This window comes from Struthio camelus, unplaced genomic scaffold (genome assembly GCF_040807025.1).
Source record: "Struthio camelus isolate bStrCam1 unplaced genomic scaffold, bStrCam1.hap1 HAP1_SCAFFOLD_48, whole genome shotgun sequence".
Classification (NCBI taxonomy): domain Eukaryota; kingdom Metazoa; phylum Chordata; class Aves; order Struthioniformes; family Struthionidae; genus Struthio; species Struthio camelus.
The window spans coordinates 100,858-116,102 of record NW_027182705.1 but is presented as its reverse complement, the minus strand read 5'-3'; the positions used below and the strand labels follow the sequence as shown (position 1 = coordinate 116,102).

Below are 15,245 nucleotides of genomic sequence, written 5' to 3'. Positions count from 1 at the left end.
GGGTCTTCCTGGGCGTACAGAAGTTGGCTGTCCCCATATGAGTAAACGCACATCATAGTTTTAGTCCACTCTGAGAGAGAGGCAGCTCCATGGGGCAACTCACCTCTGTGGTCTGAAGGGGGTCTCCGAGCATGAATGGTTTTATCGGTCTTGAAGGGTTTTATCTGTCTTCTCTGTCCTTTCTCCAGGCACAGAACCCATAAAGTGAATGGGAACAGAAAAAATGATCTTCACAAATCATTTTGAAAGTAACCAAAGATATGCATTTCTTTTTTGTAGCTCATCTTTGTGGTGCTTGGAGAAATGAAGGACAAACAACAGTGTATAGAAGAAGGAGGATGGGACAATTGCTCATCGCCAATGGAGTTTCTCCTGCTGGGAATGGGGAATGTCCCCTCACTCCAGGCACCACTCTTCCTCCTCTCGCTCATCATCTACTCAGCAACGATGGTCGCAAACATGCTCATTGTTGTGCTGGTGGTGGCAGACCGGCACCTGCACACCCCCATGTACTTCTTCCTGGGCAATCTGTCCTCCTTGGAGACCTGCTACAGCTCCACCATCCTGCCCCGGCTGCTGGCCAGCTTCCTGACTGGAGACAGCACCATCTCTGCTCATGGCTGTATGGCTCAGTTCTATTTCTTTGCTTCCTTTGCAGTTAGTGAGTGTTACCTGCTGGCCATGATGTCCTACGATCGGTACTTGGCCATATGCCAGCCCCTGCTCTATGCAAGCCTCATGACCTGGAAGGTCTCTCTGCAGCTGGCAGCAGCCTCTTGGCTAGTGGGACTCCTTATCTCTACCGTAGTCACTTCTTTCTTATCCCACTTAAGGTTTTGTGGCCCCAGTGTTATTGACCACTTCTTCTGTGATTTCACACCATTGCTGGAGCTCGCCTGCAGTGACACCAGGCTGGTCACACTACTGGTTTCCATCATAGCTGTCCTGGATACAGTCTTCCCCTTCGTGTTCACACTGGCCTCCTACGTGTGCATCATAGCTGCCATCCTGAGGATCCTGTCCAGTGTGGGCAGGCAGAAGGCCTTCTCCACCTGCTCCTCTCACCTCACTGTTGTCACTGTTTTCTATGGCACCCTCATCATTGTCTACCTGATGCCCAGAACCCCCCAGCTGAGGCAGCTCAACAAAGTGTTCTCCTTTTTCTACACCGTCCTCACACCCCTGGTCAACCCCCTCATCTACAGCCTGCGCAACAGGGAGGTCAGGGCGGCCCTGAGGAAAGGGCTCAGCAGAGCTTTGGCCAACTCCAAGAGCTCCGAGTATTGCTGTGCCAAGGTGGTAAAACCCCCTCGGGTGCATACGTGACCTGCCAAGGAGACAATGGGGGAAGGTGTGTGCTCCCCACCAGGAACCCCTCAAGGAGCATGTGTTTTGTGAGGTTGAAATGGAAAGGGAGGGAAGAGGTCATTGGAAAAAAAACCAAATATTTCTCCAGGTCATCTAATAAAAGTCTGATGAAAAAGATGTGTGTATATGTGTGTTTCTAGATGGTTAAGGGGACATGAGACAAATCCCACACCTAGAGCTATGACCCTTTAATAAGCCCCAATAGTGAAACCCCTGTCATGTCCAGTGATTTCATATCTTGGCTAATATCCCAGTTTACTGCCCCTACCATTTCCCAGCCGCGGAGCTTCCTTTCCCATCTCTGCAATCTTTAGAGAAGATTAACTGACACAGTGCTGATCTGCCGGAAGGAAGGGGAATGGGAGGGAAGGGTGGGAAGGGACCTCAGGAGGTCTCCAGCCCAACCTCCAGGTCACAGCTGGTGACCTATGAGGTCAGATGAGGTTACTCAGGGGTTTATCCAGCTGGGTCTTGAGAAGCTACACGGATGGAGACTGCACCACTTGTCTCGGTTGCCTCTGTCTCTCAGCCCTCATTGTAAAAAGTTTCTCCTCCCGTCTAATAAGAACCTCTTTTGTTTCAGCTTAGTCCTGTTGTCTCTCATCCTCACACCGTGCACTGCTCAGAGGAGCCAGAGGTTACCCTCAGGTCCCCCTGAAACCCTCTCTTCCCCAGGCTGAACAAGTCCAGCTCCCTCAGCCTCCCCTCCCACAACAAGGGCTCCAGCCCCTGAGCCCCTTGGGGGCCCTCCACTGAGCTTGCTCGAGCTTGTCTATGTTGTTCCTGTGTCGGGGGGGGGGGGGGGGGGCCCAACTCTGGACACAGCCTCTAAATGGAGGTCCAACGAGTGGTGAGCAAAGGCAGATGTTCACTTCCCTTGAGCTACTGGCCGTGCTCCTGCACATACAGGCCAGGGTGCTGTTGGCCTTCCTGGCTGCCAGGGCACACTGCTGGCTCCTGTTCAGCTTTCTCAGAACCAGGACCCTCTGGGCCTTGGCCACAGAGCTGCGCCCAGCCAGTCTGTCTCCTTTGTGAGTCACTGCAAGGGGTTCTTCCCTCCTGGGGCAGGAGTGGGCATTTTTCTCTCTTGAATTCCCTGAGGTTCCACTTTGCCTATTTTCCCAGCCTGTTGAGGTCCTGAATGAAGAGGACAGTTGTCCTGAAGAGGACATTTGTCTCCTGGACCTAGCAGTTGCAAAAGACTGTGACTGTGTCCAGCATGCCTCTCTGGTGCCCTTGGCCAGAGTAGACAGCCTCCCTGGGAGTGGGATTCCTCTCACCTCACTCTGGAGACTTCCAATGACATTTCACAGAATCACAGAATGGTTGAAGTTGGACGGGACCTCTGGAGATCATCTAGTCCAACCTCCCTACTCAAGCACGATCACCTAGAGCATATTGCCCAGCATTATGTCCAGATGGCATTTGAATAATCCTAAGGAAGGAGAGTGCACAACCTCTCTGGGCCATCTGTGTCAGTGCTCTGTCACCCTCACAGGAAAGAAGTTTTCCCTCATCACCAGATGGAACTTCCTGTATTTCAGTTTGTGCCTGTGCCTCTCGGGCACCGCTGAGAAGAATCTGGACCCAATTCTCTTGACACTTTCCCTTCAGATACTTATGCACATTGATCAGATTCCCCCCTCAGTCTTCTCTTCTGCAGGCTAAACAGGCCCAGCTCTCGCAGACTTTCCTCATAGGAGAGATGCTCCAGTCCCCTCATCATCTTTGTAGCCCTCCGCTGCACTCTCTCCAGTAGTGCCCATGTCTCTCTTGTATTGGGGACCCGAGAACTGGACACAGCCCTTTACGTGAGGACTCTGTAGTCTCTCTAAATGGCAGCATAGCCTCTGCGGTATCAGCCACTCCTCCCAGTTTTGTAGCATCAGCAACCATGCTGAGGGTGCCTTCCTCCAGGTCATTGAGGAATACATTGAACAAGACTAGACCCAGGACTGACTCCTGGGGGACACTGCGGGCTACAGGCCTCCAGCTAGACCCTGTGTTGCTGGTCACAACCCTCTGAGCTCAGCCATCCAGCCAGTTCTCAAGCCACCTTCATTATCTACTCATCTAACCCACACTTCCTGAGTTTCCCTATGAAGATGTGATGGGAGACGGTGTCCAAAGCCTTGCTGAAGTCCAGGCAGACAATACCCACTGCTCTACCCTCATCTGCCCAGCCAGTCATTCCATCACAGAAGGCTATCAGATTGGTCAAGCATGATTTCCCTTTGGTGAGTCCGTGCTGACTACTCCTGATCACCTTCCCGTCCTCCATATTCTTAGTGATGCCTTCCAGGAGGAGCTGTTGCATCACCTTTCCAGGGGTGGAGGTGAGGCTGAGAGGCCTGTAGATTCCTGGCTCCTCCTTCTTGCCCTTTTGGAAGACTGGAGTGACATTGGCTTTCTTCCAGTCCTCAGGCACCTCTCCTGATCTCCAGGACCCTTCCAAGATGATGGAGAGTGGCCTAGCAATAACATCCACCAGCTCCCTCAGCACTCATAGGTGCATCCCATCAGGGCCCATGGATTTGTGAGTGTCAAGTTTTCCCAAATCATCTCTAACCTGATCCTCCTCCACCAAGGGAGAGTCTTCCTTTACTCCAGACTTCCTCCCTTGTCTCCAGGGTCTGGGATTCCTGAGGGCTGGCCTTCGCAGTGAAGACTGAAGCAAAGAAGGCATTCAGCAACTCTGCTTTCTCTGTATACTTCGTCACCAGGGCACCTGCCCCATTCAGCAGTGGGCCCACGTTTTCCCTAGTCTTCCTTTTGCTCCTGTGTTTGAAGAACCCCTTCTTGTTGTCCTTGACATCTCTTGCCAGATTTAATTCCTAATGGGCCTTGGCCTTCCTTGTCACATCCCTGCACACTCTGACAACGTCCCTGTATTCCTCCCAAGTGCCCTGTCCCCTTTTCCACATTCTGTACACTTCCTCCTTCTGTTGGAGTTTTGCCAGGAGTTCCTTACTCCTCCATGCAGGTCTCCTGCTGAATCCGCTTTGCTGGACTTCTTACTCAGGGGGATGCACTGGTCTTGAGCCTGGAGGAAGTGATGCTTGAATATTAACCAGCTCTCCTGGACCTCTCTTCCTTCTAGGGCCCTACCCCATGGCATTCCTCCCAGAAGGTCCCTGAAGAGGCCAAAGGTGGCTCCCCTGACATCTAGGGTTGCGACCATACTTATTGCCCTGTTGTCTCATTGCAGGATCTTGAACTCCACCTTCTCATGGCCACTGCAGCCAAGGCTGCCCCCAACCTTACAACTCCAACCAAACTTTCTTTGTTTGTTAGTAACAAGGTCCAGTAACACACCTCTCCTCATTGGCTTCTCCACCACCTGGGTCAGAAAGTCATCCTCAGTGCTCTGCAGGAACCTCCTGCAGGACTGGTTGTGCCTAGCTGTGCTCTCTTCCCAGCTGATGTCAGGGGGGTTGAAGGCCCCCAGGAGAACCAGGGCCTGTGATTGTGAGGCTACTTCCAGCTGTCTGTAGAAGGCCTCATCGACTTCCTCTTCCTGATCACGTGGCCTGGAGTAAACCCCCACCACCGTGTCACCCATGTTAGCCTGCCCTTTAAGCCTTACCCATAGGCTCTCAGCCTGCTCTTCATCCACCCCTAGGCAGAGCTCCATGCAGTCCAGATGCTCCCTCACATAAAGAGCAGCTCCACCACGTTGCCTCCCTGGCCTGTCTTTACAAAAAAGCACATAGCCATCCATGACAGCATTCCAGTCATGCCAGCTATCCCTCCATGCCTTTGGAACTGCAACGAGGTCATGGCCCTGTGACCACACATAGGTCTCTAATTCTTCCTGCTTATTCCCCACGCTGCGTGCATTGCTGTACAGGGATTTCAGAGAGGCAATCGAGCAGGCAGGTTTCCTGGGAGGGGTGTGAGAGGATCCTCCAGAGTCACGTCCCTTGCGTACTTCCCTGGCTGCATGCACCCACTGGAGGCATCCTGACTTGAGTGGCGTTTTGCTGAATTCCCTGTCTCTGTAACTCTCCCCTTCCCCCATCTTTCCTGCTGGCCAGCACATCTGCGGAGGGCCAATCAGGCAGCTGCAGTGCAAGGGCCCTCACAATCCACACTGCAGCCATGTCCCCTTTGCCTGCCTCGTCCCGTCCTCCTGTCCATTTCTCATCTCTGCTGGGAAGAGTGGTGTTGTCATGCTGCTCATGTCCTCCCCATAGCTCCTGCCAGAACCTAGCCAAGGAGGTTCCTGTACAAGAGGTGACCTCGTCATCAACACTGCCAACGTGTCACTGTGGTGGCGCATGCCAGCACCACTAGTGCACCACAAGGACGGCATGTTGAATAGCCAATTGCCACTTGCAGATTCTTTTGGATGACCGGAGGGTTGCCTTCCTGAGGTGGGAGAGGGTTTACAAATGCCAGGACATGTGACAGCAGAACAGACAGAGTTGATTATAACAGTAAAGATATTAACACTATACAAAGTGTTAATACTATTATTAGCCAAAATAACAGACTCACAGTATGTTCCAAAACTATTCACCTTATAGAAAACAGATCTTTTCTCCTAGTCTATAACTATAGATATATGCACATTATATGTATACCAGTACAAAGCTATGCAACACAATAATGACATTTGAATCCAAAAAGGATCATCACAAGAAAGAAACTGAATCTTGATAAAAGGAAAATAAGGTCATTGAATGGGATTGATGCCCAGGCTTTGTGGCTATGGCTAGGTCCAAAACTGAAAGTGGACACGGCGGGGTTGGGGGAAGCCCCAAATGGAAGATATGCTGCCTGCGTACAGGGCAGCAACCCTCCGGACGGGCTGGTCTCATTCCCAGGACGGAGCAGGTGACAGCGCCCAAACGGGGCTGGGATGCATGGCCTTCACCAGAAGAAGCGGCACTCAATTCAGAGGCCTCCCAGATGCCCTCTGCATGGGTCGACACCCAGCTGTGGGGGTGGAAGTGGGAGAGGTTTGTGCCAGTCCTGGGGGTTATGCTTACACTCTAGGCAGTGTGGTGCTCCCACCCAGTGGACGGGAGGCAGGGTCCCTTGATGTTCCCGAACGACGTCCCGGTCAGCATGGTGGGGGGGTTGGTAGTGAAGTCTGGTGGAAGCCTTCACCACTTCAGCGGAGACCAGCCACTGCAGCTGCTTGATGTCTTCACCCAGGGAATGGGCCTGTTAAAGGCACCTGGGTGGTTCGACAGCTCTGATAAGAGCTGCCTCAGCCTCTCCCTCCCCTGGCACGCTGGTCTTCGGCACTGGGATCTTCAATGCGCTCGTCCGTCCGTCTTTGTGATTTCGAGCCCCGTATCTCCAACACCTCCCCCAGGTGCTTTGGCCTGGCTGTTGTTATAGCTAGGCCAGTCGGGTACGTAGTCACCCAAGAGGACTAAGCTGACCAATCAAAACGTGCATTTTCGATCCAGCTATTTGCATACCTAATCGGAGTGGGAACAGGCATGCTGCTTCATTAGCCTTCTCCAAGGTTCCCTTGACAGACAATCGAGACCACATGATCTGAGAGAGCCAATCAATTTAAGAGTAGTTTGCAGGAACTTTCTGGTGTGCTACCGGCCATGCTCAGGGTCATAGAAAGGACATGGTGACTGGCCGTTTGCCTACGAGCAGGTTCTCCATTATATCCTATGGTGGTGGTGCAGGGGGTTAATTCACCACAGTCACCTTCGCCTGCCTCTCCCTCACCCGCCTTCTGAGTCATCCTCTCTTCTGGACCCCACTCTCAAAATCCCTGCTACATCCCCTTCACTGACACCTTCCCCTCCCCTGTCCCCATGCGATTACACAAACGTGGTGGACAGCTCACACAGCAGGATGACAATGGGCTCCTGAAGAAGGCAGGCTGCAACAGCAAGAACATGGAGGTGTGCTTTGTGCAAAGGGGTGGCCAGAGAGCTTTTCCTTGGAGCAGGTGATCAGGAGGAAGGTGAAACCTTGCAGAAAGGCTAAGAGGACACACCAGGCAGGGTGACATTACAGAATCACAGAATCGTTGAGGTTGGAAGGGACCTCTGGAGATCATCTCGTCCAACCTCCCTGCTCAAGCAGGGTCACCTAGAGCATATTGCCCAGGATCACATCCAGACGGGTTGTGAATATCTCCAGGGAAGGAGACTCCACCACCTCTCTGGGCAACCTGTTCCAATGCTCTGACACCCTCACAGTCAAGAAGTTTTCTCTCAGGTTCAGGTGGAACTTCCTGTGGTTCAGTTTCTGCCCGTTGCCTCTTGTCCTGTTGCTGGGCACCACGGAGAAGAGGCTGCCCCCATCCCCTCGACACCCTCCCTTCACAGACTTGTACACATTGATCAGATCCCCTCTCAGTCTTCTCTTCTCCAGGCTGAACAGGCCCAGATCTCTCAGACTTTCTTCCTAGGAGAGGTACTCCAGTCCCCTGATGATCTTTGTAGCCCTCCACTGGACTCTCTCCAGGAGTGCCATGTCTCTCTTGTACTGGGGAGCCCAGAACTGGACACAGTCCTCCAGGTGAGGCCTCCCCAGGGCTGAGGAGAGGGGCAGGATCACCTCCCTCCACCTGCTGGCAACACTCTGCCTAATGCACCCCAGCATACCATTGGCCTTCTTGGCCACAAGGGCACACTGCTGCCTCATGCTTAACTTGTCCACCAGCACTCCCAGGTCCTTCTCGGCAGAGCTGCTTTCCAGCAGGTCAACCCCCAGCCTGTCCTGGTGCATGGGGTTATTTCTCCCTAGGTGCAGGACCTTGCACTTGCCTTTGTTGAACTTCAGGAGGTTCCTCTCCGCCCACCTCTCCAGCCTGTCCAGGTCCCTCGGAATGGCAGCACAGTCTTCTGGTGTGTTAGCCTCTCCCCCCAGTTTAGTCTCATCAGCAAACTTGCTGAGGGTGCACTCTGTCCCTTCCTCCAAGTCATTGAGGGAGGAGTTGAACAAGACTGGACCCAGGACTGACCCCTGGGGGACACCGCTACCTACAGGCCTCCAGCTAGACTCTGCGCCATTCACCACAGCCCTCTGAGCTCGGCCATCCAGCCAGTTCTCAATCCACCTCACCGTCCACTCATCCAACCCACACTTCCTGAGCTTCCCTAGGAGGATGTGATGGGACACAGTGTCCAAAGCCTTGCTGAAGTCCAGGCAGACAACACCCACTGCTCTGCCCTCATCTACCCAGCCAGTCATTCCGTCATAGAAGGCTATCAGATTGGTCAAGCATGATTTCCCTTTGGTGAAGCCATGCTGACTACTCCTGATCACCTTCTTGTCCTCCACATGCTTAGTGATGCCCTCCAGGAGGAGCTGTTGCATCACCTTTCCAGGGATGAAACACCTCCACATTCGGGAGGTGTTTGCTAGCAGCTGCCTGTGGAGGGAGAGGAGTTAGCTGAAGCGTTCTTTTGGCAGCTGGAGGAAGCCTCCTGGCCACAGATGCTGGTTCTCAGAGAACAGTTCCAGCAGCCCAAAACCTGCTGGAAGGGCAGTCAGCCTGGGCACAAGCAGCCCGGGGGATTCCTGCATGGGAGGGGGCAGAATTTCTTGACACAGCAATCAATAAGAAAACAATTGCTGGATTCAGTTAGTCTGAGGCAAAACAGAAGTGGATGGGGATGCCAAGGTGGAGGGCAGCCATAACTGCCGTGATCATGCGAGGGTGGGAAAGTAAGACAAGAAGGAGAATGACAGCGCAGGGCAGCAGGAGAGCAGCCTTCAGCTCATTCTGGCTCTGCTTGGCAGGATGCAACAGGAGACAGCCCTGGAGGGCAGAAGGGCCCTGGATCCCTCCTGCATCTTCAGGGTCACCATCCTCCAGGCACAGGAACACTCCCGTCTGACGTGCAGGGAGTTAGTTGAGCAGCGCTTGGCAGGAGACCCCCATGGAGGAACAGGGATGCCCTGTCTTATGGATTCAAACTCAAGAAGGAGGTTCCTGGAGGGTGGAAAGGGGAAGCGGCTCCCCAGGAGGCAGGCAGAGACATTGCCTGTGTCAGGCAGGTACCTGAGATACATCGGTGCCTCTCCAAGTGCCCCTGGCTGCTTGTGCTTCGACCCCAGAGCTCTGCCTGCAAAGGTGAAGAACTGTTATCAACATCAGAAAAAATACGTGCCCCTTTCCCTCAGCTCAAATGATCAACTCATTTAAATAAAAAGGTCAATGTTTCCCCATGATGAAATCATGGGAAGGGTCAGGTAGGGTATTCATCTCAGGAGAAGTATTAGTGATGTCCCCCTGAACTAGCATGTTACATGTCCTGATTAAACTGGTCCTTTCTGAGGTCATCTTTGCCTCAGACTATCTGGACACATGCACTTGCCCTTGTGTTCCAGTCCCCCTCCTCCCCTTACTCTTCTTTTTCTCTTATCCTCTCCTTCTTTAAGCTAGCTCTGCCCTCTCTAGTTGCTGCTTTGAGCTTCAGGCAGTCTAGAGCTTGCCTCCTCTTCCAGGAGTCTCACCACCTCTTCAGCCAATGGCTTAACTCGGTGTCTCTCCCGCCTTTCCTATCTACTCGTCTGAAAGATTTCCAGTCAGGCTCTGCCTGGTGGGAAGTGGACCTCGCTGGAGGCAGCCTGGACTTGAAACACAGTTGAGGAGGGCATTTTGTGGTTCATCAAGCTCTGTCATGGTTTGGTTTTGTTTGATCCCAATTGAGACAAACCCTTCTGTGTGTCTTTGCAGCTGGTTCTGTAAGGGAAGCAGGTGGGACTTGGGGCACAGGAGCTGTAACCCTCAGCTACAGAGGCGAGGGGAAAAGTGTTCGATGTTAACAAGAGCGAAGTAGGTCCCCAGGGGCTGATGGGAGAAGTGGCCGGGCTGGGGAGGGGAGGAGGAAGGTTGTCCACACATGTCCCGTACCAGAAATCCTGCCTTTCCTACACATCCAGGTGTCATCAGGAGACCCTCTGAATCAGGAGGAATCCAGCAATGTGGATAACAGGGATTCTCCAAGCTGAAACAAGAAGAAAACTGTGGAAGCCAGCATGTGATTTTTTTTGTTGTTGCTGATGGAAATGTTCCTCTTGTAAGTGCCCTCCTGAGAGCTCTCCACTTAGCCTCACCAGAACTGAGAGCTGACGAAAATGCTGGGGAGTGGCCTGGCTTGTGAGGGCTTCTGGCCTTTGAATCCCCCCTTGAGTGTATGTGGTGCTGAGTCCATGAACCTCAGACACTGAGAGGGAACTGAGAAGAAACACTCAAGAAGGTCAAGTCAGAATTAAGTCCCAAGTTTCGGGGAGTGTTAATGGGTCCCCCTGAGGACCATTCCCAACAAAGCCTCCCCAGGGGCGGATGAGAGCAGAAAGGTGGAGGCACTTGTTGCAGGTTGGCAAAGGAAATGTGCCGGTGGCTGTGACACCAAGTCACCCTTGCTGTGTGTTATCCTACAACATGGGCCAGCACTGACACCCAGCCCCTGGGTGGGGTGGTGCTTTCGCTCCGACTTGGCTCAGGGCTCTTTATGGGGGGCAGGGTGAGGGTGGGGGTGTGCAAGGCTGCCTGCAGGATGGGACAGAGCCCAGGAGGTGCTCTCTGAGGGTGGGGAGGGTCTGGGGCCTTCAGAAACACAGTGTCTCCTTGGCCTCAGTGGCAGACACCAGAGAAAGCCAAGAGCACCAAGACCTCCGTCCTGTCGGAGGCTTTCAGCCTTGGCAGTGCCCTCGGTCATCTCCACTCCAGGCTGCCCTCTGCTGTCCCACTCCTGCGTCTGTGTCCCTGCAGCCTGTAGACACCCAGCCTGCTTCCCCACTGTGCTCTCCCCCAGCCATCTCACCACCCTTACTGATGGTTCTCTGCCCTCGCTTGCTTTTCATCCAGACACAAAGCCAGGGGCTCCCCACTGACTCCCTCTGGGTGTCCTGTTGAACCTCAGCACAAGTGACAGTCCAGTTCCCAAAAGTTCACCCTGAACTTCTCATAATCCATTTATCTTTCATCTCTTTCTCCTTCTCTTGCTATTTCCTATTACGTAGAACAATCTCCATCACCTCTGAAACCACCCTTCAAGCACTCACAGGCTCCTACTGTACCGCCCTTAGTCTCCCCTGCACCAGGCTAAAGAAGGCCACATCCCTCAGCCCCTCCATAAAGGCCTTGTGCTTCAGGACCCTTCCCCCATCTTGGGAGTCCTCCCCTGGACCCTCTCCAGGTCCTCCCCATTCCTCCAGCACTGGGCAGCCCACACGGGGACACACTCTTCCAGATGTGGCCACACCAGTGCTGAGTCAAGGGGGATGAGAACTGCCCTTGCCTGGGGGGCCACGGTCTTCCTGAGGCAGCCCATTCTGCAGCTGCCCTCCCTGATTTGTGGTCAACATGCACTGCTGGCTCCTCTGGCATCCCTCGTCATGTCCAGGCCCTTCTCCTCAGGGTCACTCCTCTGACGGTCAGCTCTCAGCCTGTCCTGATGCACAGCGTTTTCTGCTCCCCCAGTGCAGGACTGGCCACTTTTCCTTACACAACCTCTGTTGACCAAATCCCCAAGTTCTCAAGGCTGGAGCTTCTTTGGGTCAGCTGTAAAGGTCTGTGCGCCGATGGCTCATCTCTCATGGTAGTGCCTATCACAGGATAACAGCATGAGGAACTGGAAGCATCTCAGAGGAGCCAAAGGAGGGTAGAAAGCAAGCAAAGCCAGGGCCAATGAGGACAGGGTAAATAGGGGGGATTGCTTGTATGGGGGGGGGATCAGAATGGTCAAAGAGAAGAGCTTGTCAGGTGGAAGAGGGGACAATGCGGCAAAAGGTGAAGCCAAAGAAATATCAGAGCTCACTGGGGACACCTGCCCTGAATGTGAATGACTCCGAGTGGAGCAGGACAAGAAACATGCAGTTGATCTGCTCCTCTGACCTTGCCTCCGTAGCTGAGGGTTACAGCTCCTGTGCCCCAAGTCCCACCTGCTTCCCTTAGAGAACCAGCTGCAAAGACACACAGCTGTGTTACAGTGATGTCTTAAAGGACTCCATAAGCACCTAGCCACACACTCTTTTTGTTCCCCTCATGGTCAGTGAAATCCTAGGTTGCATTTCCCAGCTCCACATGGCAACACAGCTACACAAGGCATCCCCGGCAGCAACAGCCCCTCTATGGGGGTGAAGGAATCAAGGCCTGAACGTGGACTTCTTGTCCTAAGGTGACAACTAGTCAGGTAATCACGCTAAGCAGGAACTGAAAATAATGTTCATTTTCAGAACTTCTAACATATTTTAACAATTTCCAGGAGTTTTCACTTTCTTTTTTATTGGCAGCACCATACGCATGCACTTCATTGATTACTCTCTGTATACGAGACAATATACGCACAATATCACAATACCTTTCCTACCACCCCTCTGCATAGAGAATCTGTTCTGAGGAACTACTGTATTTAATCTGACATTTTTCCTCTCTCCTCTGCCTCTCTCTCCTTTCTTCTTCCTCTGCCTCCTCTCTCTTTACAGAGCTCTCCAGGAAAAGATTCCCTGAATCGCAGCACTTAGGGTGCACAAGACCTCAGGACGTCATCTGGACCAATCCCCTTTTCAGTGTTGAGGGAACTTGATGAGATCGCTCAGGGGCTCGTCCCCATTACGCATGATCCACAGCCGTGATGAGAGTGTGCTCTGTCCCATGGTCCTGGTCATTGTGAAGTTGTTGAATTGATCTCACTGATTTGGCTACAGGCAGATGACAGGGGACTGTGTCAAAGGCCTTGCTAAAGTGAAGGTACACAATATCCCCTGCTTTCCCCTTCTGCACCCACTAATTCATCTTATGGTCGAAGGCAGTCAGGTTGGTCGGCATGGCCTCCATTTCCCCTTGGCCAGGCCATGCTGCCTCTTCCAATCCTTGTCCTCCATTTGCTTGGAGATAGTATCCAGGAGGATTTGTTCCATCACCTTCCCAGGCACTGAGATGAAGCTGGTGAGCTGAGGTGCAGCCTGAGGTGCATCCCATCACTTCTCATGGACTTGTGCGTACCCACTTGGCACAAGGGCTCCCCAGCTGAATCCTCTTCAACTGTGGGTCAAGCCTCTCTACCACAGGTACTGCTAAGAGACCCGGGGACCTCGGCAGATATCATGAACCTCCCTGACCATGCTCACATTTCAAAGACAACCAAGAGCAATGTCACACAGGCACGAAGAGCCGTGAGGATCAGCAGGGGGCCTGAGGGCAGATCTTAGCAGAAGCACACGAGGTAGAAGAGACAATGAGCTCTTCTGCCTTTGCCCTGTCTTTGTCATTATGTCCCCTGCTGCACTGAGCAGTGAGAGCTCCAGTACCCTTGCCAGCTCCAGCTCCAGCTCCAGCTGAGCTTTGGCTTTCGCAGCTCCATACCTGCATTCACAGGCAATGACTCTGTCAGCCCAGAGAGCCAGCTCACTCGGTCCCCTGGGCAAGTTGCTGTGGCATTAACCACCTCCTCCTCTACCAGACTCTTGCATATTGTGTCGCAGCCTTGGAGCTTGGCACTCTGGCCAGTGTGCACACAGCTGGTGGTGCCTCTGCCCAGTGCAGGTCTTGCCAGCTCGTCAGCCCCTTGGCTCTTGGCTCCCAGCTGCTCAGGCCAGCATCTTCTCAGGCGCTCTTTGTCCGGCTGGTGCTTGGGCTCTTCCTTGTCACTTGGGTCCTCCTCAGGGCAGTGGGGTCTCCAGGGAGGGCAGGGCTGCCGTGACTGCCTCGGTCCCCATGCTGCCTTTGCCCTGTCCCCCACTTAAAGATGGTAAACGCTATACCCTTCAAAAATGATGAACATGACCAGGGACGGTCTGGGCACTCCAGGTCACAAGGTCAGGCCAGCTTACTCAGGGTTTATCCAGCCTGGTCTTGAAGGCCTGCAAGGATGGAGATGGCACTACCTCATTGGACCACCTGATCCAATGCTGAGTGGAGGGGGAACATCACTTGCCTGGATCTCCTGGCTGCGCTACTGTGTTCAGGCAGCCCAGGATGCTGCTGCCTTTCATCGCTGCCAGGGCACACTGCTGGCTCACGTTCAGTTGGTGTGCATGGAGACGCCAGGTCCTTTGCAGCAGAGCTGCTCCCCAGCCAGCCAGTCCACAGCCTGTACCGTCTGCAGGGGGTCCTTCCTGCCCAGCTGCAGGACTTTGCCTTTGTCCTGGTGCAACTTCTCTCACTCGGGAGTCACTTTGCAAAGGTTTAGTGTGTTTCTGCCCAAGGAAGGGGAATTATGGAGGATCATTCCCAGGCAGGGGAGGCCAGTGCGGATTGTCCCCTTCCAACAAGGGAGAGCAAAGGAGATAAGATACGGAGCTGCTCCCTGGGCTTCTCCCAGGATGCTGCACAGCAGGACTGTCTTGTGATCCCCCGTGGGCAAATGCTCAGTCTCTTTCCAGAGGAGCATCTTGGCAGGTACTGCAGATGATGTGCAGCTTCCAGAGGCTCCTGAAAGTCTGTCCGTCAGCTTGAGCCCTGGTTCCATTTTGCTCAGCCCCAGCTCTGCTGCAGAGTGTCTGGGTTGGTTAAAGAAGTAGCAGGGTCACTGTATGACGTGGCCAACACTCCAGATGGGCAGTGTCCAGGGTGAGTAGCAGGTATTTTTGTGGCCTTGAAATCTTCTCCTCTATGGCTCTTCACGTAGCAGGGTGCTGTGATGGCCGAGTGGTCAAGGTGTTGGGCTTGAAATCCAGTGGGGTTTCCCTGTGCAGGTTCAGATCCTGCTCCCAGCGAGAGGTTTTACTGCCAGGCTTCCCTGAGTGCAACATTTCCATCAGATGGAGGTGTGTGCTGCTGGTTTTCCAGCTCTCAGGAGCAAGAAGGCTGAGTATGGAAATGAAGCAATTTGAGGAAATGAAGGTTGTGGGATCCAAAGCGTAGATGTCTGAAAGAGGAGAAAAGCTTCAGCATGTCGATGTCTCATGTCCCTTGCAAATAAATCCACTCCCGTCAGCTC

General features: G+C 53.3%; 1 protein-coding gene and 1 non-coding gene across 2 annotated transcripts; both read left to right on the top strand.

Annotated features, from left to right (window-relative positions):
• The first annotated feature begins 303 nt into the window (after positions 1–303).
• LOC138065188 (olfactory receptor 5L1-like) lies at positions 304–5,267 on the top strand. Its single transcript, XM_068929399.1, has 2 exons — positions 304–1,254; positions 5,241–5,267. The coding sequence occupies exons 1-2, from the start codon at positions 304–306 to the stop codon at positions 5,265–5,267; spliced, it is 978 nt and encodes a 325-aa protein (XP_068785500.1).
• A 9,672-nt stretch (positions 5,268–14,939) lies between these two features.
• TRNAS-UGA (transfer RNA serine (anticodon UGA)) lies at positions 14,940–15,021 on the top strand. Its single transcript has one exon. It is a non-coding gene; the product is annotated as a tRNA-Ser (tRNA).
• The last annotated feature ends 224 nt before the right edge of the window (positions 15,022–15,245 follow it).

Excerpts from the sequence above, each read along its gene's own strand:
- LOC138065188 (XM_068929399.1), top strand. The coding sequence starts at position 304 with ATGAAGGACAAACAACAGTGTATAGAAGAAGGAGGATGGGACAATTGC. Across the intron at positions 1,255-5,240 it reads TGAGGAAAGGGCTCAGCAGA|CAGGCAGGTTTCCTGGGAGG; the intron begins GCTTTGGCCAAC and ends GAGGCAATCGAG.